This window comes from Balaenoptera acutorostrata, chromosome 7 (genome assembly GCF_949987535.1).
Source record: "Balaenoptera acutorostrata chromosome 7, mBalAcu1.1, whole genome shotgun sequence".
Taxonomy (NCBI): domain Eukaryota; kingdom Metazoa; phylum Chordata; class Mammalia; order Artiodactyla; family Balaenopteridae; genus Balaenoptera; species Balaenoptera acutorostrata.
Genome location: NC_080070.1, coordinates 105046632 through 105065745, shown reverse-complemented (window position 1 = coordinate 105065745; position 19114 = coordinate 105046632). Strand labels below are relative to the sequence as shown.

The 19114-nt window shown below is 39.6% G+C and overlaps 2 protein-coding genes across 5 annotated transcripts in view; one reads left to right on the top strand and one right to left on the bottom strand.

Moving 5' to 3' along the window:
• The window catches only part of SUGCT (succinyl-CoA:glutarate-CoA transferase), a 796055-nt gene that overhangs the window by 556225 nt on the left and 220716 nt on the right, over nucleotides 1–19114 (bottom strand). For all 4 annotated transcript variants that reach the window (XM_057549882.1, XM_007187735.3, XM_007187736.3 and 1 more), the window contains exon 10: nucleotides 985–1056. In XM_057549882.1, coding sequence (XP_057405865.1) covers nucleotides 985–1056 — 72 coding nt within the window. The remainder of the gene's footprint in view (nucleotides 1–984; nucleotides 1057–19114) is intronic.
• Nucleotides 4220–4668, top strand: LOC130708588 (histone H2B type 2-F). The gene has a single exon (XM_057549883.1). The coding sequence runs from the start codon at nucleotides 4258–4260 to the stop codon at nucleotides 4636–4638; it is 381 nt and encodes a 126-aa protein (XP_057405866.1). The 5' UTR covers nucleotides 4220–4257; the 3' UTR covers nucleotides 4639–4668.

The window sequence follows — 19114 nt, the reverse complement described above, 5'->3', positions numbered from 1 at the left end:
TATCAGTATGCAATGCCCTTCTTTGTCTCTTATCACAAAAGTCTATTTTATTGGATATAAGTACTGCTACCAGAGCTTTGTTTTGGTTTCCATTTGCATGAAATACTTTTTACATCCCTTCACTTTCAGTCTGTGTGTGTCCTTACATCTGAAGTGAGTCTCCTGTAGGCAGCATACATATGGGTCTTATGTTTTTATCTATTCATCTACTCCATGTCTTTTGAATGGTGAATTTAGTCCATTTCTATTTAAAGTAATTATTGATAGGTATGTACTTATTGCCATTTTGTTAATTGTATTCTGGTTGTTTTCTAGTTCCTCTGTTCCTTTCTTTTTCTCAGAAAAAAAATCCTGGCATTAAAAATCCCCTTAGGGGTTCCCTGGTGGCACAGTGGTTGAGAATCTGCCTGCCAATGCAGGGGACACGGGTTCAAGCCCTGGTCTGGGAAGATCCCACATGCCGCAGAGCAACTGGGCCCGTGAGCCACAACTACTGAGCCTGTGTGTCTGGAGCCTGTGCTCTGCAACAAGAGAGGCCACGATAGTGAGAAGCCCGCGCACTGCGATGAAGAGTGGCCCCCGCTTGCCGCAACTAGAGAAAGCCCTCGCACAGAAACGAAGACCCAACACAGCCAAAAATAAATAAATAAATAAATAAATTAAAAAAAAAAATCTCTTTAAAATGACATTTTTTCCCTTTTTGTTTGGACTAGTAGACAGGTCAATTTTTAGCATAATTTAAGCTACTATGATTCTTCATTTAAAAATACAGCCAGAAACATCAATTTTACAAAACCAGAGTGCTAATTTAGACCCTGTCCTTAGCATTTGTAAGCATAGAAAAAGCATACTTTTAGGTGCTAACACAGGAAGTCTTGAGTATAGACTTAGCAACACTGCTCTAGGCAAAACTGAATTTTCCTGGCTTTGTGCAAAATGAGTTGTTGCATATATTATCCACCCATCCCAAATATTATAGATTACCTTGCACACAGTAGCAAACTGTTGGTTATTTCCTGCTCCGACTACAAGATATCCATCCTTGGTTTTAAAAGCCTAAAATAAATACATACATACATAAATATATAATTTTACATATTGAGAATACCACAAAAATTGGCTTTAACTTTTCAAACTTTTATATAGAATCCTTGTTCTAAAGTAATGTTATTAGTTAAATCAATATCAACTAATTAGTATACTTTTCTCTTATATTTGCATAGTTGTCATTTGAGGTTTTCAAAGCACTTTCTATCTCTTCCAATAACTGTTATATCATTGGAAGCAGGGGGGAAAATGTGTGACTTAGAAAAATAAAGAAAATACTGGATTTTTATTATAATTCATAACATCAAATTCTATATTCATTATAGTATGGATTAACGTTGGATTTTCCCCAAACTTTGTGTTTTGTTTGTTGCCCGTTTTTCTCATAGGGCAAAAAGAATGATGGCACATTGTTTTCTACAAAGCATACAAAGAATACATGGAAAAAAGGAAGGAAATAAGGGAGGGAGGAGAGAAGGAGGAAAGAAAGGAGAGTGGGGTGGAAGGAAGATGAGTAATGGAGCTATATTTTTGTCTTTGAAAATCTTAGATATAAACTTTTGGCTAATTTTCACTTTCTAGTAAGTGAAAAATGACACACCTAGACCTCGTGTGGCTTTATGTACCTGAGAATGCCTGTTCCTTTTAGGTGACATGTTCATTTGGTAAAAGCCAGAGACATATAAGTAACCGATGCCTCCACCTCCCATAGCCTTAGCCCCATGGAGTACTTTGCAGCCCTCCCTGATCCACATTTGATCACAGTGATGGTCGGAGGAAGCAAATTTTACCCTCAGAAGGCCTCATTCCTGCTTTCTTTAAGTAAATGAGTTGTTTTAGTTTCCTCTCTATGTAGAACTTGCTCTGTATCTCCACCGACTTTTTCTTCACTTACACCTGACTCTGAGAAAGGTAACTTCTATCTTCCTTGGCACATCTTACTCCTAGGCTAATGACCTTAGTTTTACCTTCACTCACATCCTTCAGAACCCTGCTCAATTAACTTTTATGTCTTCATTTACACTGGATCCTTTTCTTCTGCCTACATATAAGCTCGTGCTTACACTAAAAATATCAGAAATAAAATAAAATTTGGGGCTTCCCTGGTGGCGCAGTGGTTAAGAATCCTCCTGCCAATGCAGGGGACATGGGTTCGAGCCCTGGTCCAGGAAGATCCCACATGCCGCGGAGCAACCAAGCCCGTGCGCCACAACTACTGAGCCTGCGCTCTAGAGCCTGCGAGCCACAACTACTGAGCCCGTGAGCCTAGAGCCCGTGCTATGCAACAAGAGAAGCCACTGCAATGAGAAGCCCATGCACCGCAACGAAGAGTAGCCCCCACTCACCGCAACTAGAGAAAGCCCACATGTAGCAACAAAGACCCAACTCAGCCAAAAATAAATAAATAAATAAATAAACTTTTTAAATAAATAAATAAAATAAAATAAAGTTTGCATCAATCCTGACACCCCTCTCAAGCTATCTTGAAATTTTCTTCCTTCCCTCTATCTCTAAATAATATTAAAGTGTCAGTTCTTCACCAACCACCACATTCCAATGCCCTTTGTCATCAGGATTCTTATCCTAACACTACGCTGAAATAATTCTTTCTTGACCTCTCTGTATTTGGTACTGTTAACCATACCCTCCTTCAGGAAACTGTCTTGTCTCTAGGCTTTGTCTGGGTTCATCTCCAATCTCTCTGACATGTTTTCCACATGCCCCTTTTACAGGATTATCTTCTCCTAACCTTCAGCATTACTTAAGCGTCTGTATTTGGTCTTTTACTTCACTTGCTTCTTATGGTAGCCACTTAGGCACATGTCACTATTAAATTTAAATAAACTAAAATTAAATCAGCCAGTCACAAAAGACTACAAATTGTGATTCCATTTATATGAAATGTCCAAAATCGGCAAATCCATGGAGACAGAAAGATTAGTGCCTGCCTAGGGCTGAGGAAATCGGGGAAATTTGGAAAGTGACTGCACTAGTACCAGCTTTCTTACTGAGGCAATGAAAATGTTCTAAAATTCACTGTGGTAATGGCTGCACAACTCTGTGAATGCACTAAAAACCATTGAATTGTACAGCTTCAATGGATGAACTGTATGGGATGTGAATTATATCTCAATAAAGCTGTTATTAAGAAAAATTAAGTTAACAGTTCAGTTACACTGACATACTAGCTACAAGTCAACCATTCAATAGCTATATGTGGCTAGTGGCTGCCACGTGAGACAGTCCAGATAGAGAACATCACAGAAAGTTCTGTAGTACAGTGCAGGCAGACTCAGTTGGTTGACTGTATTTTTTTTTCTTTTATTCTTCCTATATACTATGTGGTATCTGAAGAGTGTGAGGCAATTAATAAATGGTTATAAAATGTTAATAGATCACTCAAATGATTGCTTCCGTATAATAGAGTTGTGGCTAAAACGGATCTCAAGCAAAACACTATAATCGGGTTTTATTCTATTTACATTTTTGCTTGATTTGGAAATTAATGCTACTGAGATATTACATGAACTATTTTAAATGTTTATATTCCCTTATCCACCAGGCAAGGGAATATAAAAGCAAAATTAGTGTTATACCTAATGCAGTAGTGTTTCTTAAACTGCAGAAAGGAGGTCTACAACAGAGCTATGAGTGAGGACAAGGATTTTGAGCAGAGATGTCTCAACAAACCATTGATAATTACGAAGTCACACAGGTTGTTTGTTGGCTTTCTTTTTTATGGGGGAAGGGTGAGTTGGGGAGTGGATAAGCAATGTGAAGTAACAATGCGTGTTGCCAAGTATAACATGAAGAAAGGTTTTCAAAATTTTGGATCAGTGACATGTTCAATGAGTTTACATTTTGGGGGGGTGTTCATTTCCTTTTAATTAATAAAGAAGTGCCTGTTTCTTCCTTAAGCCTGAACCATAACATGAAACATGTTTTTACCAATATAATTATTTTTTTTAATTTTAAGCAGAGGTAATTAGTTAATGACCACTGGAAAGTAAATACTGAATAGCAGCTCAGCCACCAGGATATAATTAGACTAAGGCTCCCCAAGTAGACTTGTTAGGATGAAGGTAAGATTGTGAGTTCTTTACACGATTATTTGTTCCCTGTTATTATTGCTACAGTGTTTATTTAATAAACATATTTTAGGTAGTCGGGATCACTTCTACTGGCGTGTGGGGATTCTCCTGTGCGAAAATGCCGGATCCAGCAAAATCTGCTCCTGCTCCTAAGAAAGGTTCTAAAAAGGCTGTCACGAAAGTGCAGAAGAAAGACGGTAAGAAGCGCAAGCGCAGCCGGAAGGAGAGCTATTCTGTTTATGTATATAAGGTGCTGAAGCAGGTTCATCCAGATACCGGCATTTCGTCGAAGGCCATGGGCATCATGAACTCCTTCGTGAACGATATTTTCGAGCGCATCGCGGGCGAAGCGTCGCGCCTGGCGCATTACAACAAGCGCTCGACTATCACGTCCCGGGAGATCCAGACAGCTGTGCGCCTTCTGCTGCCCGGCGAGCTAGCCAAGCATGCCGTGTCCGAAGGCACCAAGGCGGTCACCAAATACACCAGTTCGAAGTAAGCGTGAAAGAGACGGACTAGAACATCTTATTTTACCCCAAAGGCTCTTTTCAGAGCCACAAAAAAAAAAAAAAAAAAACAAACATATTTTAAATAAGAATTTTAAAGTACTATATTTTGCTATATACTGAATGTTTATATCCTCCTCAAATTCATATGTTGAAATCCTAACCCCCCGGTGTGATGGTATTAGGAGCAAGAACACAGCCATCTCTGAACCAGGGAGTAGGCCCTCACAAGACATCAAATCTGCCAGCACCTTGATCTGGGACCTCCTAGCCTTGAGAACTGTAAGAAATAAATGTCTGCTGTTTTAGCCACCCAGTCTATGGCATTCTGTTATAGCAGCCCAAATAGACTAAGAAATTGGTACTGAGAAATGGAGTGCTGTAACAAATACCTAAAAATGGGGAAGCAGCTTTAGAACTGGGTAATGGGCAGAAGCTGGAAGTTTTGAGGTGCGTGCTAGAAAAAAGTCTGCATTGCTGTGACTGGACTTTTAGGGGCAATTCTATTGAAAGCTCAGAAATAAAAGAGAGTTGTAGAGAAAGCCTCAGTCTTCTCAGAGAATACCTAGGTAACCCTGAACAGAATGCTGGTAGAATGCTGGGCGTAAAAGCCATATTGATGAGGTCACAGATAGAAATGAAGAACGTGATATTGGAAACTGGAGGAAAGGTGATCTTTGTTATAAAGTGGCAAAGAACTTAGCTGAATTGTGTTCATGTTCTAGCGTTTTGCAGAAGTTAGAAACTTCTGCAAGTGATGAAACTGGATATTTAACTTAAGCTATTTCTAAGCAAAATATTGAAGGTATGACTTGGCTCCTCCTGACCGTACAATATAAATAAATATAAATATAGTGCAAGTTAAAGACAAGCAAAGAGGAAGCAGAAATTAAAGATTTGGAAAATTCTCAGCCCATCAATACTGTAAAAAATGAGAAAGTATGGTCAGAAGGAAACACTAAGGGGATGGCCAAGTGACCGTTTAAGGAGATGTCCTTCAGTAGGTGAATGGGTAATGCACTGTTATACGTCCAGAAAACGGAATATTTTTCAGCACTAAAAGGAAATGAGCTATCAAGCCATGAGAAGACACAGAGGAACTTTGAATGAATATTACTAGGAAGCTAATCCGAAAAGGCTACATACTGTATGATTCTCAACTAAATGACATTCTGGAAAAGGCAAAACTATGGACACAGCAAAAAGATATCAGTAGTTGTCAGAGACTGTGGGGAGGTAAAGATGAATACACAGAGCATAGAAAATTTACAGGGCAGTGAAAATACTCTGTATGATACTATAATGGTGGATAAATGTCATTTGTCTAAATCCATAGAATGGACAACACCAAGTGTGAACCGTAATGTAAACTATGAATTTTGGATGATTATAATATGTCAATGCAGTTATACCAATTTTACATGTGGAGGCTGTGCGTGTGTAGAGGGAGGAGATATATGGGAAAATTCCTATACTTTCTGTTCAATCTGGAACCTAAAACTGCTCTAAAAAATTAATTTAAAAAAAAGAAAAGCAAGAAGCATCCTCGTGGTGATGATAACATTCTGTATCTCAATGTCAATATCCTGGTTGTGATATCGCACTAGAGTTTTGCAAGATGTTACCAATGGGATAAACTGGGTAAAGGGTACACAGGCTCTATCTCTACTATTTCTTAAAATACATGTGAATCTACGATTATTTCAAAAGTTTTTCTTAATTAATTTTTTAAAAAGATGATGGCGTATTAGATTAGGGCCCTGACAACAGAGGAGGAAGAAAATGGGTTCAAGAAATATTTAGGTGGTAAAATCTACTCATTTGGTAATCTACTAGTTGGTAATGACTTGAATATGATGGTTAAGAGTTGAAGGCTGAGGAAGAAGAAGGTGTCATGGGTAACATGTAGGATTCTGAGGAACTTTTGAGATACTCCAGTGGAAATTTCAAGTGAGCAGGACTTGGGGACCAGATGAAAGGCTGAGCTGTAGATAAAACTTGGGAGTCACTGGCTTATAATCTATAAGTGAAGCTATCACATAGATGAAGTCACTTAGGAAGAGAGTTCAGGCTGTAGAGCGGGAAAAAAAGGGAGTCAAGGGATAATCTGAAGGCCACCCCCATTTGAAGCCCAGGCAGAAGAGGAGTTAGCCAGGGAATAAGATGAGGACTGAAGAATGTCCACAAGGTGGTCTTTCATCAACTCAGCAAGTGCTGTGCTGGTGTCACAAAGTGGACAGAATGCAGTTTGAAATGGATCAAGGATTAAGGAACAGTTATGGAGATGGAGACAGAACATGTGAACATCTGTTTGAGAAGTCTGGCTGTGAGGGGGGAGAATAAGCAAAAGACTGAGAACACAGGATGGGCACGGGTGCAGATACACGTCCGCATGATGGTTTGGTGATGGGAAGTTGAGGAAGTTCCCGGTGGATGCTTCTATTTGCTTGTGAACTAAGGGGTGAAGTCATCAGCTGAGAGCAGCGTTGGGATAAATGAGACTGGAAGACCGAGAAGAGTGGAGACGTTCTGATGTATCATTGAAGAGAAAGGGACAGAAAAGTGGCCAGATAAGCATAACTGGAATGCTGAAGTGCTGAGAGCCCAAATGAGTGATTTTCTCCATCGTCTCTCAGTTTCAGACATAGAATAAATGGATATTTGCATTCTCTAGCGTTTTGTCAGATGGATATGACAAAAGATACAGGTGTAGGAAAATTAGAAAACTAGCCAGAAGGTTATTGAACCATGAGCTATGGACTATCTAGATATGGAGGAAGGTGATAGAGACAGTAGGAGGTTATGGATAGGGCAAAGGGAGAGGTGTCAGTGGATAAGAAATCCTGATGAAGTCAGAGACCAACCATAGTGGGAGTAGTTGAACATGCACGGTGGAAGACAGGAGACTATGGATGGTCAAGATGTAAAATGCTTCATGTAGTGTTTACTGAAGCGAAGCAGTTTCAATGTGAAGTGAGAGCTACAGTGTGAGGTGAATAGAATAGTTGCTGATAAAAGGTAAGGACTCAATAAATATCATTATTATTAAATAGTTACTAATATGCTGGTTCCTACATAAAAGGAACTCCCTCGTGCACTCTAAGCCTTTGGATCTTGATTCCTGGGCCCTTAGACACTCTGCAAACTCTCTTACCTCATAGCCTTGGTCACCTCACTCCCCATACCAGGCAAGATTAGTGACCACATGCTATGCACACACACACCTCTAGCAGGTTTTCCATCACAAGAAGAACTAAAATCAAAAGCATCAGACTGGCCCACAAACACTCAGGGCTGGGATGTTTCTCTGGTAAAGAATTTAAGCCTCAAGAGGAAAGAAACAATTGCTTCTGCATGAAATGATGAGGGAAAGGGCAGCAAGTGTCTGTAGTTTTGAAAGGACAGGCCAACACCAAGCCTTTCCTCATAGGAGACCAGAATTCATTATTCCTGAGAAAATAAACACCTCTCATTGTGAGCTGTGCTTATTCAAGGGTGACAAGTTGCACTGGTAGGGAGACCACACAAATCGCACAGTTTTCTTCACATTCTAGTCATAATCAACCCCTTCTCCTTGGGAGAAGGTGGTTTTCAGGCTGAGAAAATACTGATGGATCAAGGGACTAGATATCCCAAGGAAACTGCACAACTTATGAGCACATTGGGAGACATGTAAAGAGGACACAGGGGTTCAAAGTTTAGTTCCTGTAGTTAGAGCAGTTTCAGATGTAAAATGTGACCACACCTGAGAAACTGAAGGGGAGAGATGTAACATACAGGGGTAGAGAATATTGAGCAGACATGAAAGCAGAGAAGTAAGAGGGTCAGTCAGGAATTCCCATTGCTCTTGAAGTTGCTATTGATCCCCAGATACTGTGCTTTCTGAGCTTCCAGCCATGCTAACCTGCTCTGACGATGTCTTCATTATTGAGCTGACTAAAGACAGAACTACAGAAGGACTTCTAGAAGTTCTGCATCAACTCAATATATTATCAGATGATCAAATGGGAAAAGGAAAACAGGAATTTCCTCCGTCACCCTCTCAAACTACCGTATCGGTGCATCAGTATTTTCTCTGATCTAAAAAAGGTACATACAGTTGGTAGTGTGCCTACTTCAAAAAACAAGAGCACAAACTTCAAACCCTCCTGGAACTACTTAATTTTTAACAAGATTTTCTTCCACAAAAGGTAACCATTGCTAAACGACTTCATCATCCACTGGAAAGAGACATTCCATGAAGTTTAACTCATGGCCATGAGAATGTTTTCTGGAATGTCAAGAAGTTACTGACTTTGGGTCTGTGCTAGTACATCGTGACAAATTTAGAGCAGTATTTCCTACCACTAACCGTTCAGTTCACCTTATGGCTGAGCCAGATGGCAATGAGGCACAAACTGCTTACAGCTCAAGAACAGTCATCTATGGGACGGAACTGTGCAAAGTGGTAAAGGAGCCCAGGAGGCCCTAATTTCACCTACTACCTATTTCTCTACACATTTTTTCATGGGGAATAAGCAGTTTTGAACACCCATTTCTAAATACTAACTAAATACAAGCCCTTGTCCTGAATTCCAGAATAGCTTTGAAAGCAATATTATGTATTGATTTCCTGCCACCCCAGATCCAGGTCAGGATTTTCCAATACCATAGGAAGTTTGAATGTTGAGGTCCTTCAAATCAATTAAATCCCATTTCAAATAAAAAATATTTAGAATTTTCAATCACTCATTATCTGATACTAGGTATGGAGGCAAGGGCAAGAAAGGAAATGGAAACTGTCTTATTTTGTATCTTCTTCACAAATTATCAGTGGATATTATTTTTCTTAAAAAAAGAAGGCTTTTGTGAGGAAAGCCGGCTGTTATTCAAGAAGGCAGCCATCGTGTATCTTGGACATAATGTACAATGGCACATGGGGTTGTTTTTCCTGGAAAGTATGGGTTAGAAACCAGTTTTGATGATTCTGAATCAACTGTTTTATAAATTGATTCTTTTAAGCCAGATTGTTTGGAAGAGCCTGCCAAAAGCACCTACTATTTAACGGAAAGTAACAAAAATTTCTGGACGAGAGTCCACACTGATTTTTCAGGAGCTCTTCAAGGTAAAAATTCCTTGACTGTGTTAAGCATTTTTTAACTGCTCTTTGTTTTATCTCCAACATGTTACAACAGTCATAGTTCCGTACTAGTTATGTACCATACGTGAGAATATCATTTCTGACAATGAGCCTACATTTATCTAAGACTAGTTAAAAGCATTCATAGGCTAGAACTTTATTCAGGCTGTCACCATTAACAGTTCACCTTCTAGCAAAAAATATAGCTAGAACATAATATTAACCACAGTTACAATAAGAATATTATTGTAAAGTGGATGATAGAGTGGATTGCCAATTAGATTTTTGAAACATATTTTAACTCCATCATGTCTCAAGATTTATCAATGATAAAACGTAAGGCACACACGGTTAAGACTGGGATTAGGGGAGAGGCCTGACATTAGACCTACCCACTAGACCTGAAGAGGCACTGGGGTACAGGTCCAGTTGAAAGTGGAATTTCAGCCCAGAGTATAGAAAGTGTGAATAAGCATGGCTTAGGAAGGCATTCAGCCAGATAAAGTATGGGGGTATAGGGAGGGAATGGAGTAAGAAATTTTGACAGACTAATTCTTGAAAGTCTGACAGTAGGCAGTCGGCTCCTGAGATTTATAGGCAGAGGCTGCAGGATCCCAGTTATGGGAATGAGGTTCAGAGACTTGCCTCTAAACTCCCACAGGAAGAATTGTGAAAGCAAGCCAAAGGGTGGAGGGATAGTAACCAGATAGTTAACTAGATGAGAACCCCAGAGAATATAAGCAAAAGCAGAAGCCCAAGCCTTTGAACAAAGACATATGAAGCAATGACAGTGACATCAGGTGAGCATGGGAGTCTGGCTGGCAGATAAGAACTTAGAGCCTGCTGCAGCTACACCAAGCATCTAGGACAATATCTGGCATAATAGAAGCTTAATACATTTTATTAAATCAAGGCCGATGTATTAATGCTCAATCACAGCAAACCAAGAAATTCAAGAAATACTAGACAGTATACAAAAGGCTTGCTGGCAAAACTAGGAAACATGAAGTAGGAAAGAAGAGGAAGTGTCAGGGACCCAAAGGTGAGGACTCACTGAGAATGACAAACATACTCAGAATTGATTCCCACAACAAACTTCCTTCTTCACAGGTTATTGCCTAAGTTTAAGGGTGAAGATAAGTTTAAAGGGAGATGGAGAATACAATTCCATTAGGAGTTCCGGATGTATCCTGTAGTTGGAACAATGTAAGACTCAGTCCCCTTAATTAAGTACTTATTCATGCTACCACGGTCAAAATTTAGCCCATTCACAAGACAGCCCTCCCATTTTCAGAGGCCATTTAGGTGGCCTGAAAGATCTCTTCCTTTATCTCCCTAACGCTCAAAGCCAAGGGTTTCTTAACCCATTGTGGTGTTTGGAGGCAAGGAAGTTGTTATCCTATAGGATGGTGAGGAGAAATCTCCTAGCATCTCACCACAGGGCAGGACCATCAAGGATGCATTCATACTGCCACCACCTCCAACCATCAATTCCATCATCATCACCCCAATCCGGTACCCATAGCAGATGTTGCTATGTAACTCTGGCACTCTGTCTTGAAGCATATAGGATCAGCCTTAGTATTCTTTCCAACAAATAACCCAGATAGCTACTACCAAATAACTGAACATTAACTGGAAGTAAAATTTCTTTTCCATCCAAATATAAAATGGGTTCCTGTACAGAGCCTTGGAATCTAAAGTATACAGGTTCGCAAAACATCTTTGGCCTTGGCCCAAAGATCATGGGAAGAACTAATGGCTGGCTACTCAACTTATGCAGTGAAGAATAAGTGCTTATGGTAAGGCCCGGCTGACTCACAGGAGCAAGTGAAATGTAGTCCTCACGGGATAACCAAGAATCTTAAACAAGTCAACTCCAGGGTCCGAAAAAGCTTAGAGGAAGGCTCCATCTTACATATTTATAGACATCTCTAACTAAGGAAAGTGATGGAAAAGGAGGTAGGCTGCAAGCTGCTGGTAGGACCTTGATGAGATGGCCACATTCCAGGATCTGAACTGGTTCTTTAAAGGACTCATTCCTTCTTCTGTGTGATCAGGACCTGGGAGCCTAACTCAGGCCATCTGTCATGCATGTGAGATTAAGGTAGAGACCAGAATGATGAATTGCTATTGTATAGTGAGAAATAACTATATTAGAGGCCAGAATCTTTGAAGACTAAAAATGATCAATGAATTCTCTCTCTGGGAAACTAAAAATCAGAAGGCAAAATTAACAGAATTGAGCATGGATTAATTACTTCTTGTCTCAAGTCCTTATGAATCTGGAAACTGAGTGAAGCCTGAATCTTCGATGGAAAGGTCAGTAGACCCTTCTGTGTGTGCCTGTAAGAAGCAGGGAAAAACGAGCCCAGACAGAGGGAGTCATGCTGAATTGCTAGAGGACTGAAGTCTCAAAATGTACCTCAACTATTTCCATTTCATGACATACAAGGAAAAACAATATGTACTCTGAATATTATTCTGTACATTCCTGTTTCAATCACTGGTGATCCAAAAGCGTTGGACTCACTCACATGGGCACATACACCACAACTGAGGTCATGGGAGTGTTATGCAAGGTTCTTTTGCGTCAAAATTTAGACCAACTAGGAAGTTGTCCCTTCCAAAGTAATTTAACATCAGAGCCATTAGAAGCATTCTTCCAAAACAACCTGAAAAAGCTTTTTCAGTAAGTCCTTCCAGTAGGTCAAAAGGTGAAGAAAGCAATAATTCTTTTCTCATCTCCATAACCACTTAAGAAAAGGTATTTGGTATTTCTATGACCCCTGCCAACATTAACAGGTCATATTAGCTAAAAGGTCAGGGGTTACAGGAGATTCTGTTTTATTTTAGAGTTTATTCTCTGTTTGAATAATTGTTTCATTTCAGTTCCTCTGGGATTCATGCTCTGTAAATAAAGATGGGAGCTAGTTAAGCATTTTTATGCATAATAGAATGTGCTGGAAATAATTTACCATTGCTTGTCTTCTCAAACACTGAAATTCTTCATCCCAATTACGGTAAATGTTTAATTTCCACTCCTCCCTCAACACCCCCGAAGAAGCAGCTCTGTACATGGTATGACCAACCACTCCTCATCCCTGGTTGACGAGACTCATGTGGATACTACTCCCAAGCCAGCCAATAGATTCAGCGATCAGGAATCAATTACATCAGCTTGATAATTCAAAAGGCCACTTGGGGGTGGGGCTGGAATGACCATATGAGGCTTAAGTAAGTAAGTAAGAAAGCCTCAGAAAGACTAAAACTGAGACAAAAGACCAGACTACACCAAAGAAACAGACAAGGACTAAGCAACTGCCGCATGCCCGACGGCATCCTGATTCTCATGAAATGGAACTGTACTTTCCTTTCTGCAAAACGTCTGTAGCTTTACAATAGCCTCCCCTTATCCACCCCCCCATCCCTGTTTATGAGTTAGCTTGACTGCATTTCTGCTTGTTAGAACCAAAAAAGATTTAATCCTAGATTTCCTAAACTATGCTATATGATGCAAATTCAGGGTCAGTATGTGACTGAAGTTCTCCTGCACACTGGAGTTTGGGGGAGTAGTGAACAAGAAGGCTGGGTCTATATCTTATGGACTTATGATCTGTTTGCTCCACACAGGGCCTGACATATAGGAGGATCTCATATTTATTTGAAAATGGTTTTTTACAGAAGATTTTAAGCCAGAATTTCCCAAATTAGTTTCACAAAACACTGTTCCGTAGGGTGTTAATAACAATGTTCCCTCTGTTTTTCTCTCTCAGCACCACACACAAAACTTTTCTTCACTTGAATAAGTTTGAGAAATGCAAGCTCAACAGCTTTTTTACTCTACTTTTCAAAACCCTTAATGTGCTAGCAAATTTATGAATCTCCAAAAGGGGCCTACAATTTTAAAAAAGGAGTTTGCCAAATTAGTTTGATCATGAAAACTCTTTTTGGTAAGAATGCCAATTAATTTTTCCCAGAAGAGTGTTCCACAGAAAAGTTTGAAAAGGGCCAGGCAAACTGTCAGGCCTATACAGGAGCAAGGACCCTGCTGACATCCAGAAGAATCTATAGAGTGTGACCTTTCATTTTCTTCAGTGTTGTTTCACAAATTAACTGATATATTTAAAGTCTGATTTAATATTATCCCCTAAAGAATAAACTATGTTTGCAATTTTATACAAGTCCCTAAATGAAGGCTTTGGTTAAACGCCAAGAGAATGCTGATTTATTTTGCCTTAATCCATATTTTCCATCCAATAAAGTTCAGTTTTTTAAATATGATAGCTAATTATTTAGACAGGGTGTCTTTTTAAAAATGATCATGAAATCTCATTCATCAGGTGTTCTGAGAAGAAAATGACATTTGCAAAGACCAAATAGTTTAAGTTCTTCAGGAACTTCCCTCCACATGTTGTTCAATGAATATTCAGTTTTTAATTACCTAACTATATATAATAAATTATTTTGCTCTCAGATAGTAGTCCATCTCTGCTTCCATTCTCTACCATTCATTCATTCCTCCCTTCCTTGCCTGGGATGGCTCCTATTCAGCACTTCACCAAATCTACTCTCAACTGACATCTTAATCACAACATTTTTTTCTCAAAGCCCTCACCTTTTTTGATCTCCTTGCCCCTCCTAAACGCCCTCTCCTGTTTTACCCTGGAGAGAAACTATGCAATCTTACTTCCTTCCAATCCAATTCCTCCTACTCTGTGGGATTTCTGTGCTTTTCTCCTCAGTCTCTTTCTTCTCCTTCAGCTTTGTGACCTCACTCACTCTCAGAGATTGAACCATGACTTCTACAGGAATTCTCTTTGTAACACTGACCCACTTCCAAATTCTTGTCCTAACTTTTTCAAAGTTGGTAATAAACTGAACCAGTTAACTACCATCTAAACCAGGACTGTGACAGGTTAGAAAACCACTTGGGGGGCTTCCCTGGTGGCGCAGTGGTTGAGAATCTGCCTGCCAATGCAGGGGACACGGGTTCGAGCCCTGGTCTGGGAAGATCCCACATGCCGCGTAGCGACTAGGCCCGGTGAGCCACAATTACTGAGCCTGCGCGTCTGGAGACTGTGCTCCGCAACAAGAGAGGCCGCGACAGTGAGAGGCCCGCGCACCGCGATGAAGAGTGGCCCCCGCTTGCCGCAACTGGAGATAAGCCCTCGCACAGACACGAAGACCCAACACAGCCATAAATAAATAAATAAAATTTAAAAAAAAAAAATGAAAACCACTTGGGGAACACCATCATAAAGCTGGAACACATAAAGGGTAAAAGTGTAATGAGAAAGACCCGCTCATGAGAAAAGGTGGGAGGAAAAAGGACTTCCCTGAATAATCCGAATCATGGCTTTTCCTTAAAGAGGTTCAAATCTATCAGTAGGGCCTGAATAGCAAAAGCCAAAAAAATGGTCCCTGCTTTCCATTAGGTCCCTTAGGGTGCCATGCAAGAAGTAAGTACAAACTCTATTTGGAAGGACACCCTCAACCTAAATTGCAAAGGATTTACACGGAGACAGCCCAATTATCTTTGAGCCCACAATCCAACATTACACAATATACAAGGAAACAAGCTACTATGAGCAGGAGGTGGCAGAAACAATAAAGAGTAGAATCAGAATCACAAGATCTTCAACTAATGGTGTTTCCAGACGTAAAACATAAAATAACCACGGCTAAAATGTTTTTTAAAATGAGGGGTAGATTCAAACATATGAGAAAAGTATAAGTTACTCTCAAAAAAAGGTACATTTTTTAAAGAACAAGATAGAATTTTTAAAAATAAAAATATAATTGATATTTAAAACTCAATGGACAGGTTACAGAGCATATCAGAAAGCTGAAAGGAGAATGGCTGCCTGGAATAGAGGTTTTTAAAAATTAGCTAGAATTCAGCATAAAAAAGAAGAGATCAAAAACGTAAAAGTGATATTAAGAGACAAGGAGGTTAAAAGTAAAGCATCCAAATGGAGTTATAGATGGAGAGAACAGAGAAAATGAGGGAAATGCTATATATGAAAAGATAATGCCTGAGAATTAATTCTGTAAACTCAATGGATCCCAAGTGGGACAAAGAAGAAGAAACGTACATCTAGATAAACCATAATAAAACTGAAGAATATCAAAGACAAAGTAAGAATGTTACAATCATCCAAATAAAAAGATAATCTGTCCTTTTTAAGAATGTCATTTAGATCGGTAGCAGAAACCTCTATAGCAATAATAGAAGTCAGGTGATAATTCTGAGATATAATAACAGACAACATAGGATTTCTTTTCAACATAAAAGTTTATACCTAACTAAAATATTCTTAAAGAATAATCTTGAAATAAAGTCATTTTCAGACTAATAAAGTCCGAGAGAGTTTATCACCACCAGATCCTCACCAAAGCAATTTCTAAAAAAATATGCTTTAGAAAGAAGGAAATTAAACCTAGAAAGAATGAGATACAAAAGGGAATGGTGAGAAAATAAAATAAAATATAGTATTTGAGTGAATCTAAAACACTAATATTAAAATAATAATAATAATAATTAGTAAGGCAGTAATGAGGATGAACCACTAAGATCTCCCTTCAAGAGAGAACCTGATGTGGGGTGACATCAGCAAGATGGCAGAATAGGAAGCCCCAGATCCTCTTTCCCTCAACAACAGTACATAGACCAATTCCCTTTGTGAGAAATCCAGAAAATGGTTAAGAGGTTCCTGCACACCAGGTCCCCAGGCAAGTGTGAAACCAGTCACATCAAAGCCAGTAGGAAAATTTGTGGCACTCGTCTGCCATACCCCCCCCAACCCCTACTCAGTGCATCATTATTGGGAGAAAACTCCAGTTGCTGGCTTCTTCCTGGGGAGGGAAAGAGAAGACTGAGACATACAGCCACTGTGCAGGCTTTCTGAGACGCTGCCTGAGGGATGAGGTTTCTGTCTCACCTGTCTCAGAGAACTTACAGGACACAGTATACTCTAGACGCCTGAGGGCTGCTGAGGAAAAAAAAAAGAGGGAGAGAGGGAGAGAGAGAGAGAACTGGGTGGCATCTACTATTCCAGAAGATCCACAGTATGACAGACAGAGGTGTACAACGAAGTGGCCGCTCACTCAAACAGGGGAAGAGACGAGTAAAGTATGCATCCAATATTCCAGCTCTTCAGGGGGCTGCTTAAGCAACTGGCTTCTGCCTCTCCAGTCTCAGAGCACTTATGTGACACAACGTACACTAGATACCTGGGGGATGCTGAGAATAAAAGACAGCTGGGAGTTTGCTGTACATCTAGAGAACCTGCAGTACTGCAAACAGACACCAGAGGGAGGAAGAGATTATGAGATCCTGAAAAGAGAAAGTGCAGTCCAGGGAAGATGCATCCACCAAAAAGGTTTAAAAGGCCTCCAGGATCTCTAGCTCGGCTGATTGGTAAAGGTCTTTCCCTTTACAGAGCCAGCACATAAAGACTGGAAAGGTGGCTGTGGTTTTTCAAATGCATGGATCCCAGCACAAAGTTATAAGGCACATGAAGAAACGGAAGCATGGCCCAATCAAAGGAACAAAATTATTCTACAGAAAGTGACCCTAAAAAAAATGGTTGCTATGAATTACTTGACAAAGAATTCTAAATAGCCATCATAAAGATGTTTGATGAGCTCAGGGAAACTATGCATGAATAAAATGAGACAATCATTAAAGAGAGAGAAAATACAAAGAACTAAAATGAAATTTTGGAGCTGAAGAATACAGTAGCTGATTGAAAAAATTCACTAGAGTTTGTTGTTCACTAAGTTAACCAACAGCAGACTTAACCAGACAGAAGAAAGAATCAGTGAACTCAAAGATGAGTCATTTTAAATTATGCAGTCACAGGAGCAAAAAGAAAAAAGAATGAAGAAAGCATAAAGGACTTATGAGACACAATAAAGCAGACCAATATACACATGTGAGAGTCCCAGAAAGAAAACAGAGAAAGGTGCAGAAGGACTATTGGGAGAAATAATGGTTAAAAACTTCCCAAATCCAGGGCTTCCCTGGTGGCACAGTGGTTAAGAATCCGCCTGCCAATGCAGGGAACACAGGTTCGAGCTCTGGTCTGGGAAGATCCCACATGCCGCGGAGCAACTAAGCCCATGCATCACAACTACTGAGCCTGCGCTCTAGAGCCCGCAAGCCACAACTACTGAGCCCATGCACCACAACTACTGAGCCTCAGCTCTAGAGCTCATGAGCCACAGCTACTTAAGCCCGTGTGCCTAGAGGTCATGCTCCATAACAATAGAAGCCACCGCAATGAGAAGCCCGCACACTGCAATGAAGAGTAGCCCCTGCTGGCTGCAACTAGAGAAATCCCGTGTGCAGCAACAAAGACCCAATGCAGCCAAAACTAAATTAATTAATTAAAAAAAAAAACTTCCCAAATCTGGGGGGAGAAATGGATATCTAGATTCAAGAAGCCAAAAAAACCTCAACTAGAATGAACCTAAAGAAGCAAGTCCTACCCTATCAGTAATTACTCAAAATATAAATGGATTAATCCTTCCCATCAAAGGCACAGAGTGGCTGAATGAATAAATTCCAAACTGAAGTTCAAGATAGAAAAAAAGAATATTATTTATTGACTTCTCTATGAATTCACTAATTCTCTCTTGCTGTATACAAACTGTGGTTAAATTTATCTAGTGGGTTTGAATGTCAGATATATTTTGGTACTCTTTAATGCCTATTAATTCATTTCATATTTCTGTTGAAATATCCTATCTTTTTATCATCATTTTGTCCATCTTTTCCTCTATTTTTTTAACATATTAATCATGATTAATTTTGAAGTCCTTGTCTATTAATTCCAGTATCTGGATCATCTCTGTGTCTGCTTCAATTGATTATTTTATACCTTCCTTACCAGTCACTTTTTCCAGCTTTTTCACATGTCTACAAATGTGTCTGTTAAACGTTATAAAGGATATATTGCAAAGGCTCTGGATTATGTTAACTTCCTATAAAGTTCTGGGATGTTTCTGTTAAGTTTTGTTCTGATGGGCAGGTTGAATTACTTAAAAGATCACCTTGATCTCATGAAGAATTGGCTTTAGCCTTTGTTAAGGTTGGTCTATTTCAGTATTGTCCTTACTCCTAGACTTTGGTCCTTACTCAGAGGGTGTAGTCTTTCCAGGCTCCCAAGATAACAGTACAAAGTATTGACAAAGCCTACTTTTAGCAGAGCACATCACAATTTATAAAGAATTTTCATAGATGTCATTTTATTTGATCAGACAGGTTCTTTTACTAAGAGAACTAAAAGAAAGGATTCAGCACATACCACAAAACACCCAAAAGTTCTCCAGATATAATAAAC

Bases quoted from the DNA above. Each gene is read 5' to 3' on its own strand.
- LOC130708588 (XM_057549883.1), top strand. From the start codon at position 4,258: ATGCCGGATCCAGCAAAATCTGCTCCTGCTCCTAAGAAAGGTTCTAAA.